A 21,238-nucleotide genomic window follows, 5' to 3' on the forward strand; every position below is an offset into this window, starting at 1 on the left:
GTATGGAAGCAAAGAAGACCCTAAATAGGCAAAACAATTTTGAGAAAGAAGACCAAAGCTGGAGGAATTATGCTCCCTGACTATTGACTACACTACAAGGCTACAGTAATGAAAACAGTGTGGTACGGGCACAAAACAGACATATATGTCAATGGAAAAGGATAGAAAGCCCAGAAATAAATCCACACACTTATGGCCAATCAATCAATCTACAACAAATGAGGCAAGACTACACAAAAGAGAAAAGACAGTCTCTTCAATAAGTAGTACTGGGAAAGCTGGACAGCTACATGTAAGAAAATGAAATTAGAACATTCTCTAACACCATATACAAAAATAAATTCAAAATGGATTAAAGACCTAAATGTAAGACCAGATACTATAAAACTCCTAGAGGAAAACCTAGGCAGAACACACGTTGACATAAATCATAGCAATATATTTTTAGATTCATCTCCTAGAGTAATGAAAACAAAAATAAACAAATGGGACTTAATTGAACTTGAAGCTTCTGCACAGCACAGGAAACCATAAACAAAATAAAAAGACAATCTATGAACTCAGAGAAAATGTTTGCAAACAATATGACCAACAAGGGATTAATTTCCAAAATACAAAAACAGCTCATACAGCTTAATACCAAAAAAAAAAAAAAATGAACAACCCAATCAAAAAATGGACAGAAAACCTAAATAGACATTTCTCCAAAGAGGACATACCAATGGCCAACAAGCACATGAAAAGATGCTCAATGGCACTAATTATCGGAGAAATGCAAACCAAACTACAACGAGATATCACCTCAAACCAGTCAGGATGGTCATCACCAAAAAGTCTACCAATAACTAATTTGTAGGGAAATAATAAATTTGCTGGAGAGGGTGTGGCAAGAAGGAAACCCTCCTACACTGTCGGTGGGAATGCAAATTGGTACAGCCACTATGGAGAATAGTACAGGGACACTCCTTAAAAAAATAAAATTAGAGTTGTCATATGATCCATCAATCCCAGTCCTGGGCATACACCCAGAAAAAAACTCTAATTTGAAAAGATACATGCACCCCCATGTTCATAGCAGCACTATCTACAATTGCGGAGACGTGGAAGCAACCTAAGAATCCATCGACAGATGAATGGACAGAGAATATGTGGTACATATGTACACTGGGATACTACTCCGCCATAAAAAGAATGAAATAATGCCATCTCCAGCAACATGGATGAACCTAGAGATTATCACAGTAAGTGAAGCAAGTCAGCCAGAGAAAGACAATTATCCTATGATATCCCTCATATTTGGCACCTAAAAAGTTGATACAAATGAATTTATTTCCAAAACAGAAAGAGACTCACAGACACAGAAAACAAATTCATGGTTACCAAAGGGGATAGAGGTGGTGGGGAGAGGGGGAGAAAAAAAGAAAAAGTCTCATGCAATTTTATGTTAACTTGTTCACTAATTATACAATAAAATTGCTGGAATACTTTCTTAAGAAAAAAAAAGAAAAACACGGTTACATCAGAGCATCCTGCTCTGGAGCAGTGGTGGGTAGAGACCACCCCCCACCCAAAGGATGGGGGGTTGCTAAAAACTGTCTTTAATCAGGCAAGTGAAAACACCAGAGCTGTGTCGTAGGACGATCACTCCATGAATGAACAGCATGAGAAAGGGAGTGAGATGAGAAGCAAGGGAACCACTAGAAGATGATGATGTTATCAGGTTATAAATCAGAGGACCTGGCTTACAGGGATGGTGGTCTCTGCCAGTCTATTTGAAAACAGTCAAAGAAAAGTTGAAAATAATAATAAAAGCAGCAGCAGCAGCTAATACTTATCTAGCCCTTACTGTGTGCCAGGCATAGTTCGAAACATTTAACCCTCACCATAAGAGGCAGGTCCAAGGCTGGCTGAGCCTGGGAGTCTGATTCAAGAGTCTACACTCCTAACCTCCACAGGACACTACCCCTCATTTCTTGGTCATGTGGGCTGAGAGCCAAGAGCTACCTACCTGAAGTACAGGCTAAGGTGACATTTTCTCATAGGGACTTTTTCTACCTGTGTTCCCTTGGGGCTCCCCCAGGCTGGTCCGAGATTTTCCACTGGGGGACACTTGCTGGCTCTCTGATTCCTGTGAGTAGCTGAGTTCCAGCCCGCCATAAGCGGGCATCAGAACCCTTGCCCCCTGACAGCTGGCAAGGTCTCCATCCAGTAAGCTCTCTGCGCTCTGCCCCCTGCGCTGACTCAGAGCATTCTCTGTTTCTAGCACATGGTGACTTCCCTTTCCTGGCTTCTGGCTCAGCATTGCTTCTTGGTTTATAATTTAGTTTATTTGTATGTGTGTTTGCAGCAGGTGATTGGGAGAGAAGAAAGGGCTTACTGCTCATCTGCCCAGTCTACCATATTGCCTCAAAGTCCAAACAGGTCCACTCAGAAAGCCTGGAACTAACCAGCACTTTCTGGAACCAGACTTTGATTTCAGACACGCCAGTGGTGAGCTGTCAGACAAACACGCGAGAAGAGGGCTCGTGGAGCCGGTGTGGGAACGTGGGTGTAGGGCTAGAGAGAGGGGCTGGGATGAGTGTGAGGAGGCAGCCCCCACAGGGGCAAGATGGGGCTTTCCAAGCTGGGAAGACCCCATGGGACAGGACTTGGATCAGGAAAGGTGAGAGCTGGGCCAGAGCCCCCCCAGACACTTACAGCCCGTGGGTGAGAGGGACAAAAGTGGTCAGGGAGGAGCCAGCTGTCAGAATGCGGTGGGGGTAGGGGTGGGGAAGGGAATAAGCTGCGTGAAGAGAGATGTTTCAGGAAGGGGGTGACAGATGTTGTGGCAAAGTGAAGGCAGACGAGGGTGCAGACATCAGCAGAACTCCTGAGAATGGAGACGAGGGGAGGGACCGGTGATGAGTCATCAAGGGATGTCCTCTCCTCCCCCACCTCACCTCCCCCCTGAGCCATGGCTCAGGAAAGCCTGGGATAGCCTTGCCCATCATGATGTCCTCCACAGTATCCAAGGGGGCACTCCATCAGACACAGAGGGGAGAGGCACCTCCCGCATGAAAGATGAAAATCTGAAATACACGAATGCCACCACCCATCCACCTTCCTGGGAAACCCGCTTAACGACCCTGCACCCCCAGATGCCTGAAGTGAGAGTCCGGCTCCCAGGCGGGTCCCCTCCAGACCACTGCCTTGCAGACCAGGCCTCCTGACCCATCGGCTGTGACTTCCTCCCGGCCAAGTTCTTCAGTTTTCATTTTGCTGCTGCAGATGGGTCAGACTCTCTGGATCAATTCAGTAGGAAAGAGCGAATCACGATAGGAACGTGTACAGAGCAAGCAGTGTGTGTGTGTGTGTGTGTGTGTGTGTGTGTGTGAATCACAATAGAACATGTACACAGCAAGCAGAATGTGTGTGTGTAGCTCATGACTGTAATTAAAGAGTGACTCACCCATACTCCGGGAATTCCATACCCTCAGGTCTCTCCTGTCTAAGTCCAGCTCCTCTTGGGACCACTCTGATCTGAGAAAAGGTCTCACCCTCGTCCCAGCTGTTGTTGCTATTGTTCAGTCGCTCAGTCGTGTCTGACTCTTTGAGACCCCATGGACTGCAGCATGCCAGGCTTCCCTGTCCTCTAGACAGACCCCTGTCCCGTGGGGTCTCCCTGGCTTGGAGAGCCCCATCTATCTTCTCCTCCATGCCCCAGTGGTGGCCGCCTCCTTGAGCTCATCCCAATCTCTCTCTAGCCCTAGACCTGAGTTCCCAGCTGCTCAGGCCTCAAACCTAGGAACCACTCTCCAGGCCCCTCCTTGCTTCATCTCTGACATCCCATCCTTCACAAATCCCGCCACCTCTGTCTTCAGAATCCCTCCTCTCTCACTTTCCTTCTCTCCCATGCACTGCCACTGCCCCAGTTTAGCCAGCACTGGCTCACTCCTGGATTCTGCCCTAACGCCCTAACCCAGCCTCATTTCCACTCTTGCCCCCCTGCACCTCCTCTGCAATCTGCCTTTCACAGAGTGCACACATGCTCAGTTGCTTCAGTCATGTCCAACTCTTTGCAACCCTACGTACTGTAGCCCACCAGGGTCCTCTGTCCATGGGATTCTCTGGGCAAGAACACTGGAGTGTGCTGCCATGCCTTCCTCCAGGGGATCTTCCCAACCAGGGATAGAACCCGAGTCTCTTAACCACCCCCTGCATTGACAGGTGGGTTCTCTACCACTAGTGTCACGTGGGAAGCCACAGAGTTGAAACGTTAATTTTAAAAAACAAAACACAAAAAGCAGCTGTGAACCAGATCGTGTCTGTCTCCTGTATGAACTTCTCTCCAGGCTGAGCCCCTCCCCAGCGGCCCTGCAGCCCGCCCACAGTATGCTCACAGCGTCCCCTAGGCCCACTGTGCTCCGGCCACACTGGCTGTGGAGTTTCTTCCACCGCGATCTCTGTGCTGGCTGCGCCCACTTCTTGGCGCGGCTGGCTCCCTCTTGTCACTCAGGTCTGAGAGAGGCATTCCCTGGACACTCAGTTGATTCCTACCGATCCTCCTCTTTGGGTCTTCAGCATCACTTTTATTCCCATCTGACAGCTCTTGGTTCATTACTTCATGCATTCAGCACACATTTATTGATCACTTCCCGCATGTGCTTCAGTTCACTTCAGTTGCTCAGTCGTGTCCGACTCTTTGCAACCCCATGAATCACAGCACACCAGGCCTCCCTGTCCATCACCAACTCCCGGAGTTCACTCAGACTCACGTCCATCGAGTCAGTGATGCCATCCAGCCATCTCATCCTCTGTGGTCCCCTTCTCCTCCTGCCCCCAACCCCTCCCAGTATCAGGGTCTTTTCCAATGAGTCAACTCTTCGCATGAGGTGGCCAAAGTACTGGAGTTTCAGCTTTAGCATCATTCCTTCCAAAGAAATCCCAGGGCTGATCTCCTTCAGAATGGACTGGTTGGATCTCCTTGCAGTCCAAGGGACTCTCAAGAGTCTTCTCCAACACCACAGTTCAAAAGCATCAATTCTTCAGCACTCGGCTTTCTTCATAGTCCAACTCTCACATCCATACATAGGCAGTATCTCCCTTGGATAACATAAAAGCCCATGAGACAGGGGCTTTGACCATAGCCTAAGGGCCTGGCATGGAGCGGGAAAGGGAGAGTTTGATAAATACTTGATTTGCAGAAATGAATAAGAGCCATATGGTACGTGTGCTCAGGAAATCAGAGCTGGCTGATAGGACTTCTTGCTTAGGTCTCGTGGCTTTGAGGCCGCTGATATTCCAAAGTGGGCCTAGCACTGGGATAAATCAAACCCTGTCTGCACTTTCCCAGGCCAGCAGAAGGTGACTCTGTCCCTGTTGGCACAACCAACCAGCATTTATGAAGGGCCTGGTATGTGTGGGCCTGCGCGCAAGGTCAGCCTCCGTCTTGTCACAGACCACCAAGCCACTGGTGCTCAGCAGCCAGGCCGACAGGCTGCCCTGCCCACCCAGTAATGACCAGCTGGCCCTCACTGAAGGCTGTCCATGGGGAAATCAAGTGGCAGGTCTCTTCTCACACCTGTAACCCCCTTCCACCCAGGTTTCCCAGATAGCCAGGGTTTTAGGGCAACCCAGGGACAGCACTCAGGGAGCTGGTCACACCCTGTCGCCAGGGCCAGTGTGCCAATCTCACATCTCCAGCCTCACTTCCCGGGCAGCATGGGTGCCCACTCTTCCTTGCCCTGTGCCTGGCCTGACTCCAACATCAAGTTCTATCACAGACAGGTCATCCGGCAAACGGACAAGGATGTGGACGAGTGTCCCATGAGGCAGAGCTGTGCTGTGCTGGCGCTGGCTCTCACCAGCTCCGTGATCTTGGGCAGGTCACAGGAAGCCTCAGCTTCCGTCTCTGCACAATGAAGCCTGTTAAAGCGCTGACCTTGGGGCTCATACAGCTGGTGTGTCTGCTCCCCCTGCCCTGTGGGCCCATGTGTTCTCACCAGTCCCATATCAAGGGACAGGTGCGGGGAAGGGAAACAGCAGTTTCGGGGCAATTTCAATGGCTAATCTCATTAGCAGGAAAAGAAGTAGCAAAAGAAGGATGCAAATGAACACAACAAATGCATAGAAGTCAAACGACCCACTGTAAACTCAGCTGGGCACTGGGGATACAGAGCAAATATCCAACTTCATCAAGAAGGAAGGCAGTCAAAGAGGGAGGCCGGCCTGTGGGCAGCACTGCAGAACAGACGCCCCATGTTCTCCGTCCCGACAGGTGGAGAGAGTGTCAGGAATACTGTGGCATCGCCAACTCCACTGGGCTGGGGGTGGATACGGATGAAGGAGAAAGATGGCGTGTTTGGCCCACTTCCCAAATGCCCTGCACCAGCAGCTGTCCTTGGACTAACAAGACAGGTGGGCGAAAGGGGAGAGAATGGTCTGAAACAAAGGCTGAACAGCGGGTTTGCCCAGAGCAAACAGCTCCCCACACGTGGCCTTGGAGATGTTGTACTGTGATCCACCCCAAGTGGATCAGCTCCTCTCTCCCCAACACAACTGCTGGCGGCTGCTATATTTATCTCCTAGGAAGCTGCATCTCCCTCTCTTTTACCCTGGTAAGCAGCCCTGTGTAACCAAGAAAACAGTCCTGGTCCTCAGTCCTTAGGAAGCCATGGGGAGATTTCTCAGAAAAATAACAGCTGTTGCTGCCCTGGGTCCCTGTTCTCCGGTGACACACAAACTCAGCTTCCTGGCCTGTCCCTAGCTCCCACCAGCTAGATGCCCACTGAGAGGTCAAAGTCAGGGCCAATTCCAGGCGATTGCGGGGGAGTAGGCAGCTGAAGCCATGGACTAACCAAGGAGTAAGTAACCAAACGGAGAAGGCAATGGCACCCCACTCCAGTACTCTTGCCTGGAAAAATCCCATGGACGGAGGAGCCTGGTGGGCTGCAGTCCACGGGGTCGCTAAGAGTCGGACACGACTGAGCGACTTCTTTCACTTCTCACTTTCATGCATTGGAGAAGGAAATGGCAACCCACTCCAGTGTTCTTGCCTGGAGAATCCCAGTGACGGGGGAGCCTGGTGGGCTGCCGTCTATGGGGTCGCACAGAGTCGGACGAGACTGAGGCGATTTAGCAGCAGCAGCAGCAGCAAGTGACCAAAAGGCGGCCTTCAAGGCCTGGCTGCAGCTCCCTGCCTCACTGGCGTGTCTCCTCCCTGGGGCCCTCTGACTTCCCTTCCCCAGATCAAGGGACAAGCAGGGAGAAGGAAAACAGCTCTTTCCTGGCAACATTTCCCGAGCTAATCTCATTACCAGAAATGAATGGCAAAAGAAGGATGAACCCCAGAGGCTGTGGCCTAGCCAGTAGCAGCGGCAGCCAGAACAGAGGCTCCATGGCCTGGGGTAGCACCAACAGTCTGCTTATCTCATCTTCCAGGGTCCTATCGGAGCGCTGCGGATGAAGGGGACAAGAAAACAGGACCCCTCTCTTGTTCTGAGTGCCAAGAGGCCGTGGGTGCTGTCTTTCCTGCTGAGCTCCGTGGGGTGTGTTGGGGAAGCACGGAGACTCTGGAACAGACGGTTGAGTTTGGTTTCTGCTCTGCCTTCAGGCCAGGGAACCCTGCGTGTCCTCCCACCGCCCTGCGCCTCCGTCTCCTCATCTGTAACTGAGAACACTGACAGCAGTGGCAGCCTCGACAGGGAGCTGTCAAGAGGAAATGAGTTAATACAGGGAAAGCTTTTAGGGCAGCACTGGGCAGATCTGTAAGGAAGAACAGCTGACCCCTGTGGCCTGGAAGGGAGTTAGGTGAGGAAGCTCAGGTTTTCAAATGGGTCCTGGGTGGATATTTCATTCCTGGCTCCCTGGGGAGCTGTGGGAGATTTGTTTTCATACCCAGCCGTGATGACTGGCCACCGTGGCACAGGGCTCTGTCGAGCCACAGCGATCGGTCCTGGGGGCTGCTCTGGCCTGACGCTGCCACCATCCAGGGCTGGGCACGGCATCTGGGGAGAACGCTGGTCAAAGCTCCATGGACGGGCCCTGCCCATTCATGACTGGGTGGCATCTCTGTGCTGGAGCCACCCTGGTCCCTCGTGCGCTGACCCCCTGCTGCTCTCACTGACTGTGCCACTTACAGGGGCCACCGAGAGTCCCTGTGTTACTGACAGTGAGCTCTGTGCACCGTGAGAATCATCATTCCTTCTTCAGGGCCCACACATAGCTCCCAGCAGTCCAAGAAACAATAGCAGCACCTAAATGATGGAAAATTCATTTGAGAAAGAATCTCCAAGCAACTTTTGAAAAAAGTCTCAGGGCTCAGATGCACTCGGGGAAATCACAGGGCTGGCAGCAACCACAGAGACCAGTGGCTTCCAAACTTGCTTCTAACCTCCAAAGCCATTGCTCAACTCAAGTTCACCCAGAAGCCCAAGACGTAAAACTGATATAGCCGAGCCGCTCTGGCAGGAATCGTGCCCAGGCGGCCTGCTGGACTCCCTCCCGCCTCTGCCCCAGGCCCTGCTGGCCCTGAGGCAGCTCCAAGGAGCCCCTGGGCTCCCCGAAGCACTGATGGAACACCACAGATTCAGGCCAAGCTCTCTGAGTAGACACAAGGAGACGAGACCCACAGAATCACTCTGCACAGATGGTGCCTGAACACAGACCTGGTTTTCTGATTCCGGGCTAACACCTCTCGTTCCACTTTGCTGTGGCTTCATCTATGGAAAATTGCAATTTAAAGAAACAAGGCTCACTTCTGATCACCTACAACATAATCCCTAAGTATTTTATAGGCCCCTGAACCAGCCAAGTCTGAAACAGAGCCCAGCCCCGCAGGCTGGCAGAGAGAAGTTCGGAAATGAGCTACAGAGGCACAGCTGATGGTTCCATACACTTTCCTTCAGTTCTGTGGGACATAAATAGGTCTTGAAAGGCTGGGGCTGTGTGGCCGTGAGAGACCCAGACCAGGAGTTGAGGCCCCGGACTAGAAGGTGAGACCCCAGACTAGGAGGTGAGACCCCGGACCAGGTGGGCCAGGAGGTGAATGCTAATGAGAGGTGGAGAGCCATGACTTCCCCCCTGTCAGGCATGGTGCCAAGCTCGGGAGGATAAAGAGGCCTGAGATATTTTTAAAGTATTTTTACAGCAGAAAAACTTTCCTACAGACTCAATTATATAACGATCAGACTCCACCTCTGAGCTGAAATTATCCATGGCCTTCAGGAAAAAAAAAATCATTTTTCCCTACATGAAGGTCACAGGTTTCTCCAGAGAAACTCTTGAGATGTACAGTCAGCAGCCCTGGGGCAATTGCAAACCATCAGCCCGGAGGACTTCCCCAGGGCAGTTTGGGGCCAGGGGAGCAAACATCACGCCACTGACCCCACCATCATATGTGATGCTGTCAGGTCCAGGAGGGGCCACTCTAGGGGCCCTTCTGACCCCAGCCACACCAGCATCCTCACAGCTTCCCTGTCCCAGAACTGGGTCGAGGTCATTGAAGGGGAGAGTGTGGCCACGGGACACAATTAACCCACAGTCATCCTGTGTTGGTGGCAAACAGCAGACCGAGAAAGGCTTCTGGGCCTCAGGAATGGAGAACCTCACCCAAGAAATGACAGCCCAGACGGAAGGAACAGTCTTAGGGAGATTAACTTACAGCCCAGGTTTTCGTCAGCCTGAAGATGGGTGCGCTCTGCAATGCTGACACCACAGACATGAGAGAATGAAGGTTGTTGAGTTCTAGAAGTTTCTGGGGGGAAAAAAAAGATATGGAATTGATTACTCTGCTGCTATAAACAACAGAACAAAAACATGCTGAAGTGTTACCAAATGCTGTCATATTTATGAAATTCAATTACATTTAAAAATATCTCATGTAGAAAATATAGTTCTAGGAAGTTCATAGGAACCATATGCTCTTTTTCTTTCAAATTGTCAAAAGGTGAGTGTGCATCTGAAACATGTGCCAAATTGCATAAGCTGACTAGTCTGGCTGCTGGACAGAAACGTGGCCTGGATGAGGTTTGATAGTGTCCTTCCTGCTCCTTTTTTAGATGAATCTCAACTGTCCCAGCAGGCTTCTGTAAACTGGAACCCCCGCTGTGCCAACAATATCAGCGTGGGTCTTCTGTGATCACCTTCACACCCGGCATGAGGGAGGCTGAGGAGAGATGCTATCAATCTGCTGGGAACACGCAGCTCTGGCTTCCCAGACACGGACCATGCTCCCCTGAGTCAGACCCCAAATGAGTGAGAACATTTGGATTTAATACCATCTCAGACAAGTTCCTCACCACGAGAGTGAGGGTAAGCGCAGAAAAATGTAATTGCTCTGCTCTTGGTTCTACGCTGGGGAAAAACCTGCGATCAGGACCTGGGCTCCGCTTCTCACTCTCGGGAGTCAGTGAAGGCTGTGTAGCCGGCTGGCTCCATGGGACCGAGAGGTCTGGGGCCAACTCCGGTTCCCACTACAGGTGTGTCCTTTGGCAAGTTACCTACGCCTTCTGAGCCTCCACGTCTTCAGACTTAAAACGAGGAGCCTCTGCTGCATGGGCTGTGCATGTAACCTGCTTGACCAGAACCCCCAACCTGTGTTCCCACAGCAGCCTGTACATCTCCTCAGCGCCCTGGGAACACACAGGTGGGGGTTTCTACCTCCTAGACTTGGGAGCATGGTCAGGAAAGACATACTAGAGGGAGCGGCACCAGGGCTTGGAAGCACCCACGACAAGTGACGAGGAAGGGGTAGGGGTTGGGGCCAAGTCTTCCTGACGGAGAACGGGCAGCCCACACTGCACTGTATGCTGTTCCTGATGCCAGGTTCTGGTCAAGCAGAACTTGCCAAAGGACACACCTATAAGGGAGAAATCCCTGGGTAGGAAGAGCTGTGAGGACCAGGCATAGTCCTCCTCACATATTTGCTCATTTACTAGGTCCTGCTCTGTGCTGTCCTAGGCCCGAGGGCTGTGATGTTAGCTCCCACTTCACCCCTGCTCTCAGACAACACACGGTCCCGGGTGAGAGAGGGGCAGATGAGAGTGGATTCTCATCAGGGGTGAAGTGGGCTGTACCATCACAGCCCTCGGGCCTAGGACAGCACAGAGCAGGACCTAGTAAATGAGCAAATACGTGAGGAGGACTATGCCTGGTTCTCACAGCTGTTCCTACCCAGGGATTTCTCCCTTACCGCACTAGTGACTGCTGCATTTCACACATCTGTAATACTCCCTAACTGCTTCCTGTGGGTAATAATAGATCCTCTGAGGGAGCTTTTCATCCTTTGTATCTGAATTGCTGTGCTTGTCACAGGATTCCTTTCAGAGCTGAAGGTCCTCTGGGAGATTATCTAATCCACTCCTTTCATTGCATAGATGGAAAACCAAGGCCCAGAGAAAGGAGAGGCTCACACCAGACACACCCGGGGCACACAGCGTCAGCACGATGGTCCGCCATCGGGAAATGGCAGAGCTTAAGGAGGAATCGTTGCGGGCTCCTCAGGTGGGGACTGTAAACTTTCAAACTGAAAGCACCAGGTGGGCTGGAACTCTGTCCCACTTTCTCTCGTGGCCCAGCAAGAACTCATCGACAGCAACAAGTACCACTAAGCCCAGCGCGGTTCCAGGTACTTCAGGACATAAAAGTGTCTGTGCCCCTGCATACTTACAGCCGGACGCACTTAACCTTGCTGTGAAGAACAGAGACATGCTCCGACTGACTCTGAGGGCCTCGGCATGGACACCCACCTCTCTAAGCCTCCCCTTCCTCCTCTGGAAATGGGATGATAATAATGTGAGTGTCAAATGCAATTATTTCTGTACAGCAGCCTCTATGGGGCCTGGCCAGAGAGGGGCTGCATATAAGTGAGCTGGCCTAGCACCCGCCTGGGAAGACAGCAGCACACACAGGAAGCAGGCAGTGAGCCACACAGAATGATGTTCTGCTGAGGCAGGCAAGCCCTGTGGTCAGGGGTGGTGGACTGGGAGGAGCTGGCAGGACCGTGTTAAGTGATGAGTGTGGTCCAGGAAGGCCCATGGGATCGCATCCTGGGCTGGCAGAGATGAAGGAAGAGGAGGGGAAATGTGGGGTGGAGACGTGAGCCTGGTGCCCAGACACTGGCCAGGACTGATCCCATCTGAGCAGGGTCGGGAGGTGGGAGTGGGGCAGAGAGGTCATCAGGCCAGGCCTTGAGCGCAGGATGGGGTGCGGTGAGTTCTGCTGACTGGGGACAAATTGTGCAGGATGTGATGGTATCACAACCACTGATGCTGAGAGCCACCAGCACTGCCTGGATATGAATAGGAGGGGAACAGATCCCAGGGGTAGCCCTTGGTGTCACAGGGAGAGTCTGTGAAAGGCCAGCTTATAAAGGGTGGTTGGCTGCCAAAATCACAGGGCAGAGGGCACCTGCCTGTGCGCACACAGGGGCTGGGAGGCCACGCAGGCGGTCAGGCTGGTCCTGCAGCTGTCTCTGCCTGGGGAAGTCAGGTCACTGCCGCTGGTCTGAACCCTGCCCCGCAGGTCCAGAGCGAACTAGCTCCCGAAGTACCAAGGAAACACATTTCTGAGACAAAAAGAGATAGGACAGGAAGGAAAGAAGTAATAACAAAACAGCTTACCTTGGCTATTTTCACAAAATGGCTCAGGATTTCTGCCCTTATTTTTAAAGTCTGTGCTGTTAGAATTTCTCGTACAACCCAAAAACTGACCTGGAGAGTCAAACACAGACACACACACACACACACACACCAAAAACGTTGTTAAATGACAGGCCACCCAATTTGCCCTGCCTACCACTTCTGTGGGACTTCCAGGAGGTGGGGAGAACACACCCTAGGGCTGAGGAGGTTCAGGGTCTCTCTATGACATCCAACCCTGCAGGGGCCGGTGGAGGGGGGGCGTCGTTGTTGTCAGCACCAGCTCTCCAACACACACAGCGATGCTGAGAGCAGAAAGTATGTCCATCCTCGTCCAGGGGACCTCCTGGGCCTGCATGACACATGGGTCTCCCTGAAGGAGGTGAAGGGAATTTTGAGATGAAACAGACAGGATTCTTGCTCAGGAGGAACAATGGATGGGTGGATGGATGGATGGATGGATGGTTGGATGGATGAATGGACAAATGGCAGACAAAGGGATATGCATGCTGGCAGTACCATCCATGAGATCCACATTCCCAGCCAGACCCAAGGCAAGAAGGACTCAGCTGTATACGAACAATTGTAACCAATTTAATTTTCCAGAAGAGGTTTGCCTAATTATTTATGTGATACAAAAGCATCTCTCAAAGTTCCGTAAAGCAATGCAGTTTAAAGGACACATTTTTCTGCAGACAGCATATGCCAAAAGGATATACTGGTACTTTTGCTTCAGAATATCATTCACATTTGACCATCCCCGAGGCCCTGAATCCTCTGGTGGGAAAAAGAAAGTCATCCACCAGTGTCTAGTTGACTCAATGAAACAGGAGGCCTTTCATGCCAAGAAACACTGGGCAGTGGTTTGTCTTCCTGTTTACGTTTCACGACTATAAGAACAGTTTTTTTGTGAAACCTGGATGCCCAAGAGAGCAACAACAGCACCGCAAAGAAAGGAGAGATGGACAGAGTGCAGGGGATGCATGGAATGAAAACTAGGCATCTAAAACCTCTACACTGTACAAAGAATCAAATAGGAATACTCCAGAGTTAACAAGGCGTGTTTACTGCTGCGACCACATGCCTTCTCTTTACTGAAATACTGTTAACTTTTCAGTGAGAAAACAAGAAAGGATTAACCAAGAATCAGAATTTGGTTTCTTATATTAAGCAGGAATATTATAGAAAAGTTTTCTCTCCGTAATCATCTGTGGTTGCCCCCAGGACATGCCTGGGTTTCCATAGAATCATTTTTTCCAAGGAACTGCCTAAAATTAAGTTCAGACTCAAATGTTTACTAGCCGGTTACGGAAGAAAGATTTTCTTGATACTAAATGATATGCCCATAAACCTTATATTTTAATACATGCATACTTTTATGCCACATAAATCTCAAGTATGATCGTTTATATGTAGAATTTAATAGATGCTTATGTGCCAAAAAATTACACATATTTAATTACAGAATATGGCAGAGCTGGCTCTGATCTGCAGCACATGGTGTGCAGAGGCAACTCTGGATCAGCTCAGTTCAGCAGACTTTCACAAAGCCCTTACTATGTGCTCCAGGCACTGTGAGTCCCAGACCTGTCTGCCCTTGCCTGACACAGAGGATACCGGAGGAGGCAGGATCCTCCAGAAGTCACTGTGTTAAAAGGCAGCTGGTGGCTGTGGCCATTAAGACGTTCAGACCAAGTGAACTGGAGTGTGCAGAAGGCAATGACAGAAGGCAGCTTCCTAGAGAAGGTCGACCTTGAGAGATCGGCAGACCTTCGGCAGGTAAGGAGACCAGGGAGAGCTGAGTGGGCCAACAGGACTGGTGTTGTAGGTGCCCCATGGTGGGGGGTTGGGGGGGTAGGGGTGGGGGTGGGTAGGAGGGAAGCTGAAGCTAGAAGGGAAGGGAAGCGAGGGCCAGACTGCCGGGGTCAGGAGCAACAAGGGGACACTGTGCTGCATGGGCAGAGTTCCAGAGGCTTCTGAGCACAGGGATGACAGCCTAGACCCTTTTGTAGGGGCAGGGACCCCCATCAGGAAACTGATATGAGGGTCTAAATGAGAGATGGCAGGTTCGAGCTAGGGCCATGCTGCAGGAGATGGGGGGAAGAAGTGAAAGAGAAGGGCATTTCAAAGGGAGAATCAGCATAGTTTTAAACTGTTATAATTCTGTTTTTAACTACAAAATTTAAGAGAAGCTTAATGCAGAAAACAAAGGAACAGAGATAAGCACAAAAGACAGAAGCCATTTGCAAGATCGTTCTCACATACAGACCCCCTGTTATAAACACTGTGATATGTGTCCTGTCATGTCACAGAACATATGTCCTTCTAGTCATAGAACCTGTTTCTCTTTTTCAGTTAAACTGGTATATATTAATCATACTATCACAAGGGTGTTTATAAGCAAATAAGACTATCAAGGACTTTCCTGGTGGTCCAGTGGTTAAGAATTCACCTGCCAATGCAGAGGACACAGGTTCGATCCCTGGTCTGGGAAGATACCACATGCCATTGGCAACTAAGCCCGGGCACCACAACTGCCAAGACAGCGTGCCCTAGGCCTGTGCTCCACAAGAGAAGCCATCACGATGAGAAGCCTGCTCGCTGCAACCTGAGAGAGCCTGGGCGCAGCAAGGAAGACCCAGCACAGCCAAAGATAAATAAGGACATCACATTTTTAAAAATGCAAAATAAATGAAGAAAAAGAATATTGACTCTTTTTTTAGTAGCTGCCAAGTGATTCATCTCAGGGCTGTCTCATCTCTAAGGAACCTCGTACTGCTGGGTAGCTTATTTCGAATTCTTTTGCTGTGATAGACAGACACACACACACACATACATATATATATATATAATTATACATATATCTTTATACATTTTTAATGAAGATCTGAGGATAAATTCTTTCAAGGTGGGGTGAATTAAAATATGTGTACCTTTTTTCAGAAGTATGTATTAAAAAAACTTGGCCTCCACAAGGTTTATTTTGTTGATCCATCAAAGTTGAAGCAGAGTTGTGTTCCCTTACACGAGCCAAGATCAGTTATTACGGTTCTTTTTTTTTCTTTACTAACATAATGGACAAACTAACATCTTATTGCCCGTATTCTGCATTTCTTTCATGATTTCTCAGTTAACATTTTTTTTTTCTTGCACTTTTTTTCTCAGCTTTTTGTTGCAAACATTTATCAGCCATTTGTACTATCTGCCTGTGAACTATGTGCTCTGGTCCTCCAGCCACCTTTCTATCGGGACACCTGTCCTCTAACTCTTGGTTAGTAAAAGGTCTCTTATATCAAAGTGAATGCATCACCCCTTTGTGAGTCATACAGTGTGCCAAGAGTGTGGAGAAACTGGTGCTCTTATACGCTGTTTGGGAGGGAGGTTATAAAACTTAAAGGGCCATTTTGAAGAACAACTTGAACATGTCTCTCAAGCCGTTAAAGTTATAATCTCCCTAGAATATTTATCTTACAAAAATATAGAAATGTAAAGGGATATGTGCTTTCCAGTTCTCCGAAGCACTGTTTATAAAGCAAAGGAACAGGCCCACCAACAGGGAGTAGGTTGCATAAGTAACACCATCACCTCACACTTTGGAAGAAAGTTGTCATGGAAGGAAAGAGACAGTTTATCTACAAGGATTATTTGGAATTCTTCTGCATAGGAGGTTTGTCTAGTCACCTCCATTTATTTATTCCATCATTTGTTTAAAGGGACTCATGAATACTTATTTTATACTTTTGGGTTATGATACTATGTTATTTATTTTATAACTATGTTATTTATTTCATACTCAAAGCCATTGCAGCTTCAGCTACTGACAGCTGGCTTTGACATGCCCTCAGCACTGGTTGGTTGGTTTGAGCACTTTTTTACTCTCTGCAACTACAAGATGTTACGGGACTTTCCTGGTGGTCCAGTGGTGAGGAATCCGCCTGCCAATGCAGGGGACATGGGGTCTGGGAAGATCCCACGTGCTGCGGGGCAACAAAGCCTGTGCACCACAATTAGAAAATAGTCCCCGCTCATGGCAACTAAAGAAAGCCAGAGCACAGCAACAAAGACCCAACACAGCCAAAATTAATTAACTAACTAATTAATTAACTTTAAAAAATGCTACAGGTTCATCCTGTACATTTCTTGTCCCAGTCTGAAACCAGCCATTTCTCCAAGGAGCCTTGGTTCCTTTTATTAGATAATGGAATTAGAAACCAAAATCTGGGAGCATATACGCTTGAGCTACTGAGATATCACTGTTACTAGGTCCTCTCAGATGGCAGAGCAAGGAGGTGTGTGTGTGTGTGTGTGTGTGTGTGTGTGTGTGCCTGTGCACGTACTAACTCTTGTATATACACATGCCTATAAACATTTCTATATCTAACCATCTGTATCTATACTAAACTAAATGAGCACACACTAATGTCTCCAACTCTAATCCATCACCATATGGATCATTCTAGCCTTCTCCTCCTGTTTGCCTGTAACTTCCCACTCCAGCAGGTGGGAGAAACCGGGTTCCCGCCATCTGCCACCCAATTCCTTAACTGTTCAGTTCCAGTGTCCACGCATAATGGCTTCAGAATTGTTGCCCATCCCCATTTGGGAAACACCTTTACTAGAGTGTAAGACTACATACAGGTCCTTTCATCTTTAGTCTCTCAGGCTCCCTTCAATTCCAGAGTTTCTTAGGATTGCACCTTCTCCCCTCACCCTTCTCATCGTGGTTGTTTCATACATTTATAATCCAGTGAGGCTCATGCGCTATGTTCTACATTCCATCCTGCTGCTGCTGCTGCTGCGTCGCTTCAGTCGTGTCCAACTCTGTGCGACCCCATAGGCGGCAGCCCGCCAGGCTCCCCCGTCCCTGGGATTCTCCAGGCAAGAACACTGGAGTGGGTACCTACATTCCATCCTAGGACCCCTCAATCTCCACAATGAGTTTTCTAAAATCTGCGTACACTGAGGTTTACTGTTAGTGCTGTCAAGTTCTATGTGTCTCCACAAATGCACAGCAGCGTGTACCCAACACATGGCATCGTACAGAGCAGTTTCCACCCTAAAAATCCCCCTGCTCTTCACTTACTCAACCCTCTCCCCTGCTCACGCCTCTGGCAAACACAGATCTGCTTACCATCTCTACAGTTTTACCTTTTGCAGAATTTTTTTCAACATTTTCCCGAACTTTTTTTTAAAAAAATGGGGTAGGTAATCACATTTATGTTGCTTTCTTAGACTACTTTTCTTTCTTTTTTTGGCCACATCGGGCTACTTGCAAGATGTTAGTTCCTGTGCCCTTGGCAACGAAAGCACAAAGTCCTAACCACTGGACCTCCAGGGAATTCCCCAGGCTGGCTTCTTTCACCTTGTAATATGTATTTAAGATTCCTCCATGACTTTCTATGACTTGAGAGTGTATTCTTTCCTTTTTTTTTTTGAATGAATACTATTTATTCCATTGTATGAATTTACCAATCTGTCTATGCTTTAACCTACTGAGGGACATCTTAGTTACTTTCAGTGTCTGACCATTACAAACAAAGCTGCTATAAACAACTGTGTGTATCTGCGTGTATGTGTACAGGTAGACTCAAGATTCCAAATAAACGGGATAAATATCGAAGAATGCGATTTCTGGGCTGTACCATTTTTTCATTCCCACCAGCAGCAAATGCGAGTGTATATTGCTCCAAATACTTGCCGAGAATTGGTATTGCCAGGTTTGGTGTAGGTTTTTGTTTGTTGTTTTTTTGGCTTGGAGGATTTTTTTCTTTTTGTATTTTAGGCATTCTAAAAGGTTGTAGTGTTTTGCATTTTCCCAATGGCAAATAACGCTGAGCATCTTTTCATATGTGTATATGCCTTTGGTATATCTTCTTTGGTAAAGTATTTATTCAGATCTTTCGCCCTTTTTTTAATTGGCTTGCTTTCTTATTGTTGAGTTTTAAGAATATAGTTTGGATTCAACTCTTATTAGATGTGTGTTTCATGAATATTTTCCCCAGGCTGTGCTTTGTCTTTTAATTCTCCTAACTGTGTCTTTTGCAAAATATAAGATTTTAATTTTAATAAAGCCCAGCTTACCAATTCTTTTCTTTCATGGACTGAGCTTTGATGTTATATCTAATAACTCATCACCAACAGTCATGTAGATTTTCTCCTATGTTTTCTCCTAAGTCTTATAGTTCTGTGTCTTACATTTAGGTCTATGGTCAATTTTTATTTCATTTTTACGGAAGGCCTAAAGTCTTGCAGGTTCATTTTTTCAAACACACAAAAGTACTTCCAACCGTTTCAGTACTATTTGTTCAAGAAATTACCCTTTCTCCACTAACTGCCCTCATGCATTTGTCAAAGGTCAGTTGCCTATATTTGTCTGGGTCTAGTTCTGGGCTCTCTATTCTATCGACCTAGGTATCTATTCTTTTGCCAGTACCATACTGTCTCAATTACTATAGCTTTACAATCAGTCCTGAAATCAAGCAGAGTGAGTCCTCCAACTTTGTTCTTTTTCTGGTTATTCTAAGGCTTTAGCCTTTCCATATAACCTTTAGAATCAGCTTGTTGGTATTTATGAAATAGTCTCAGGAGATGGGGGTTCAATCACTGGGTTGGGAAGATCCCCTGGAGGAGGGCATGACAACCCACTCCAGGATTTTTGCCTGGAGAATACTGTGGACAGAGAAGCCTGGCGGGCTACAGTCCATGGGGTCACAAAGTGTTGGACATGACTGAGCACCTGAGCACGGCACACAGCACATGAAATAGCTTGCTGGGATTAAAAAAAAATAAGTTTATTTATTTATTTACTGCTGGCTGTGCTGGGCCTTTGGTGCCGCTCGGGCTTTTCTCTAGTTGTGGCAAGCAGGGGCTACTCTCTAGTTGCAGTGCGTGGGCTTCTTTTTGTGGGGGCCTCTCTCATTGCAGAGCACCATCTCTAAGGCATGCAGGCTCAGTAGCTGTGGCTCCTGGGCTTCAGAGCACAGGCTCAATAGCTGTAGCTCACGGGCTTAATTGCTCCGTGGCCTGTGGGATCTTCCCAGATCAAGGATGAAACCTGTGTCTCCTGTGTTGGCAGGTGGATTCTTAAGCACTGAGTCACCAGGGAAGCCCAGCTTGCTGGGATTTTGACTGGAGTTGAATTGAGTCTACAGATCAAGAAAATGGAACAAGTCTACGGAACAAGCTGAAATCTTAATAACGTGTCTTCTAATATATGAAGACAGAATATCTATTTCAATCTACTTTGACTTCATTAGGGTTTTATAGTTTTTCACATATAGAACCTGTACGTACTTTGTTAGAGTTATACCTAAGTATTCCTTGTGTGTGTGTGTGCACACACTACTGTAAATGGTGGTGTTATTTTTTAATTTCAAATTCCAATTCCTCATTGCTGGTACACAGAGACGTTTTTATATTGATTCTGTGCCCTGAATCCTTGGTATACTCACTTATGGTTCCAGAAGTTTTAAAAATAGATGTCTTTGGGATTTTCTGCACAAACAATCATGTCATCCTTTTAAAAATATTTTTATTTACCTATTTTGGTTGCGTGGGGTCTTAGTTCCAGCACAGATCGTCCACTGTGGTGCAAGGGCTCAACAGTTGCAGCATGTGGGCTTAGGTGCTCCAAGGCATGTGGGATTTTAGTGCCCTGACTAGGTACCCTGCGTTGCGAGGTGGGCTTTACCACTGGACCTCCAGGGAAGGCCTAATCATGTCATCTTTGAATAAAGGCAGTTTTAGTCTTCCTTTTCAGTCTGAGTATCTTTTTATTCCCTTGTCTTACTGCACTAGCAAGGACTTCCAGTTTGATGTTAAATGGCAATGGTGAAAGAGCACGTCCAGTCTTAAAGGAAAGCATCGAGCGTCTTAACGTTAAGTATGATGTCAGCTGTAGGGTTTTCCGTAGATGTGTTTTATCAAGTTGAGGAAGTTGCCCCTCTATTTCTAATTTGCTGAGAGTTTCTTTGTAGTATGAATGCATGCTGAATTTTGTCAAATGCTTTTTTTGGGTCAACTGATAAGATGTTATGCTTTTTCTTCTTTAGCCTGTTAATGCAGTGGATTACATTAATTCATTTTCAACTGCTGAATCAGTCCATGCACACATGGAATAAATGCCTCTTGGTCACGGTGCTAGTAAGCTTGTAAAACACATAAGCTATTACGATCACGATTACTGTTTTGGTGGTAGAGCTAGCACTGGAGTTAAGGCACTGGGGACTAAGATATCCTCTGGGAATTTTCACAGCAGTATTAGAAGTGAATAAAGCAGAACAGTTATGAACACAAAGAGCTTTAGCTAATCAACCACAAATGAAAACAATCAAAGCATAAAGTAAAGAAAAATCCAGGTTTTAGAATGCTATCTTTTCTTACAAGAAAGTGACTTTTGCTCCAAATTTCTCAATAAGCCCACTCATGGTTTCCTTAGAAACCTGGAGTAAGATGGGAAAGCAGAGGTCCCAGCCTCTCCCTGCTCCCACCACTAGATTTCTGGCGCTGCAATAAAACACTGTCTGGTCTCTGCCTGAGCCTCCATGGGCAGGGAACCACCCTGTATCAGGAGAAAGCAACCGCCTACCCACTTCTATCCCCTGCTCCCTGCACTTACTGAT

The 21,238-nt window shown here is 48.0% G+C and overlaps 1 protein-coding gene across 18 annotated transcripts in view; it reads right to left on the minus strand.

Moving 5' to 3' along the window:
• RALGPS1 (Ral GEF with PH domain and SH3 binding motif 1) overlaps nucleotides 1–21,238 on the minus strand; it is a 299,000-nt gene that overhangs the window by 167,387 nt on the left and 110,375 nt on the right. For 14 of the 18 annotated variants that reach the window (XM_086325115.1, XM_086325110.1, XM_086325105.1 and 11 more), the window contains exons 7-8: nucleotides 12,600–12,689; nucleotides 9,641–9,733 (exon numbers count right to left, since the gene is read on the minus strand). In XM_086325115.1, coding sequence (XP_086181241.1) covers nucleotides 9,641–9,733; nucleotides 12,600–12,689 — 183 coding nt within the window. The remainder of the gene's footprint in view (nucleotides 1–9,640; nucleotides 9,734–12,599; nucleotides 12,690–21,238) is intronic. The other 4 variants (XM_086325117.1, XM_086325109.1, XM_086325108.1 and 1 more) reach the window with 1 other exon arrangement.

The sequence above is a fragment of the Bos grunniens genome, chromosome 11, assembly GCF_055505025.1.
Source record: "Bos grunniens cultivar Pamir isolate PY7600 chromosome 11, Bosgru_T2T1.0, whole genome shotgun sequence".
Classification (NCBI taxonomy): domain Eukaryota; kingdom Metazoa; phylum Chordata; class Mammalia; order Artiodactyla; family Bovidae; genus Bos; species Bos grunniens.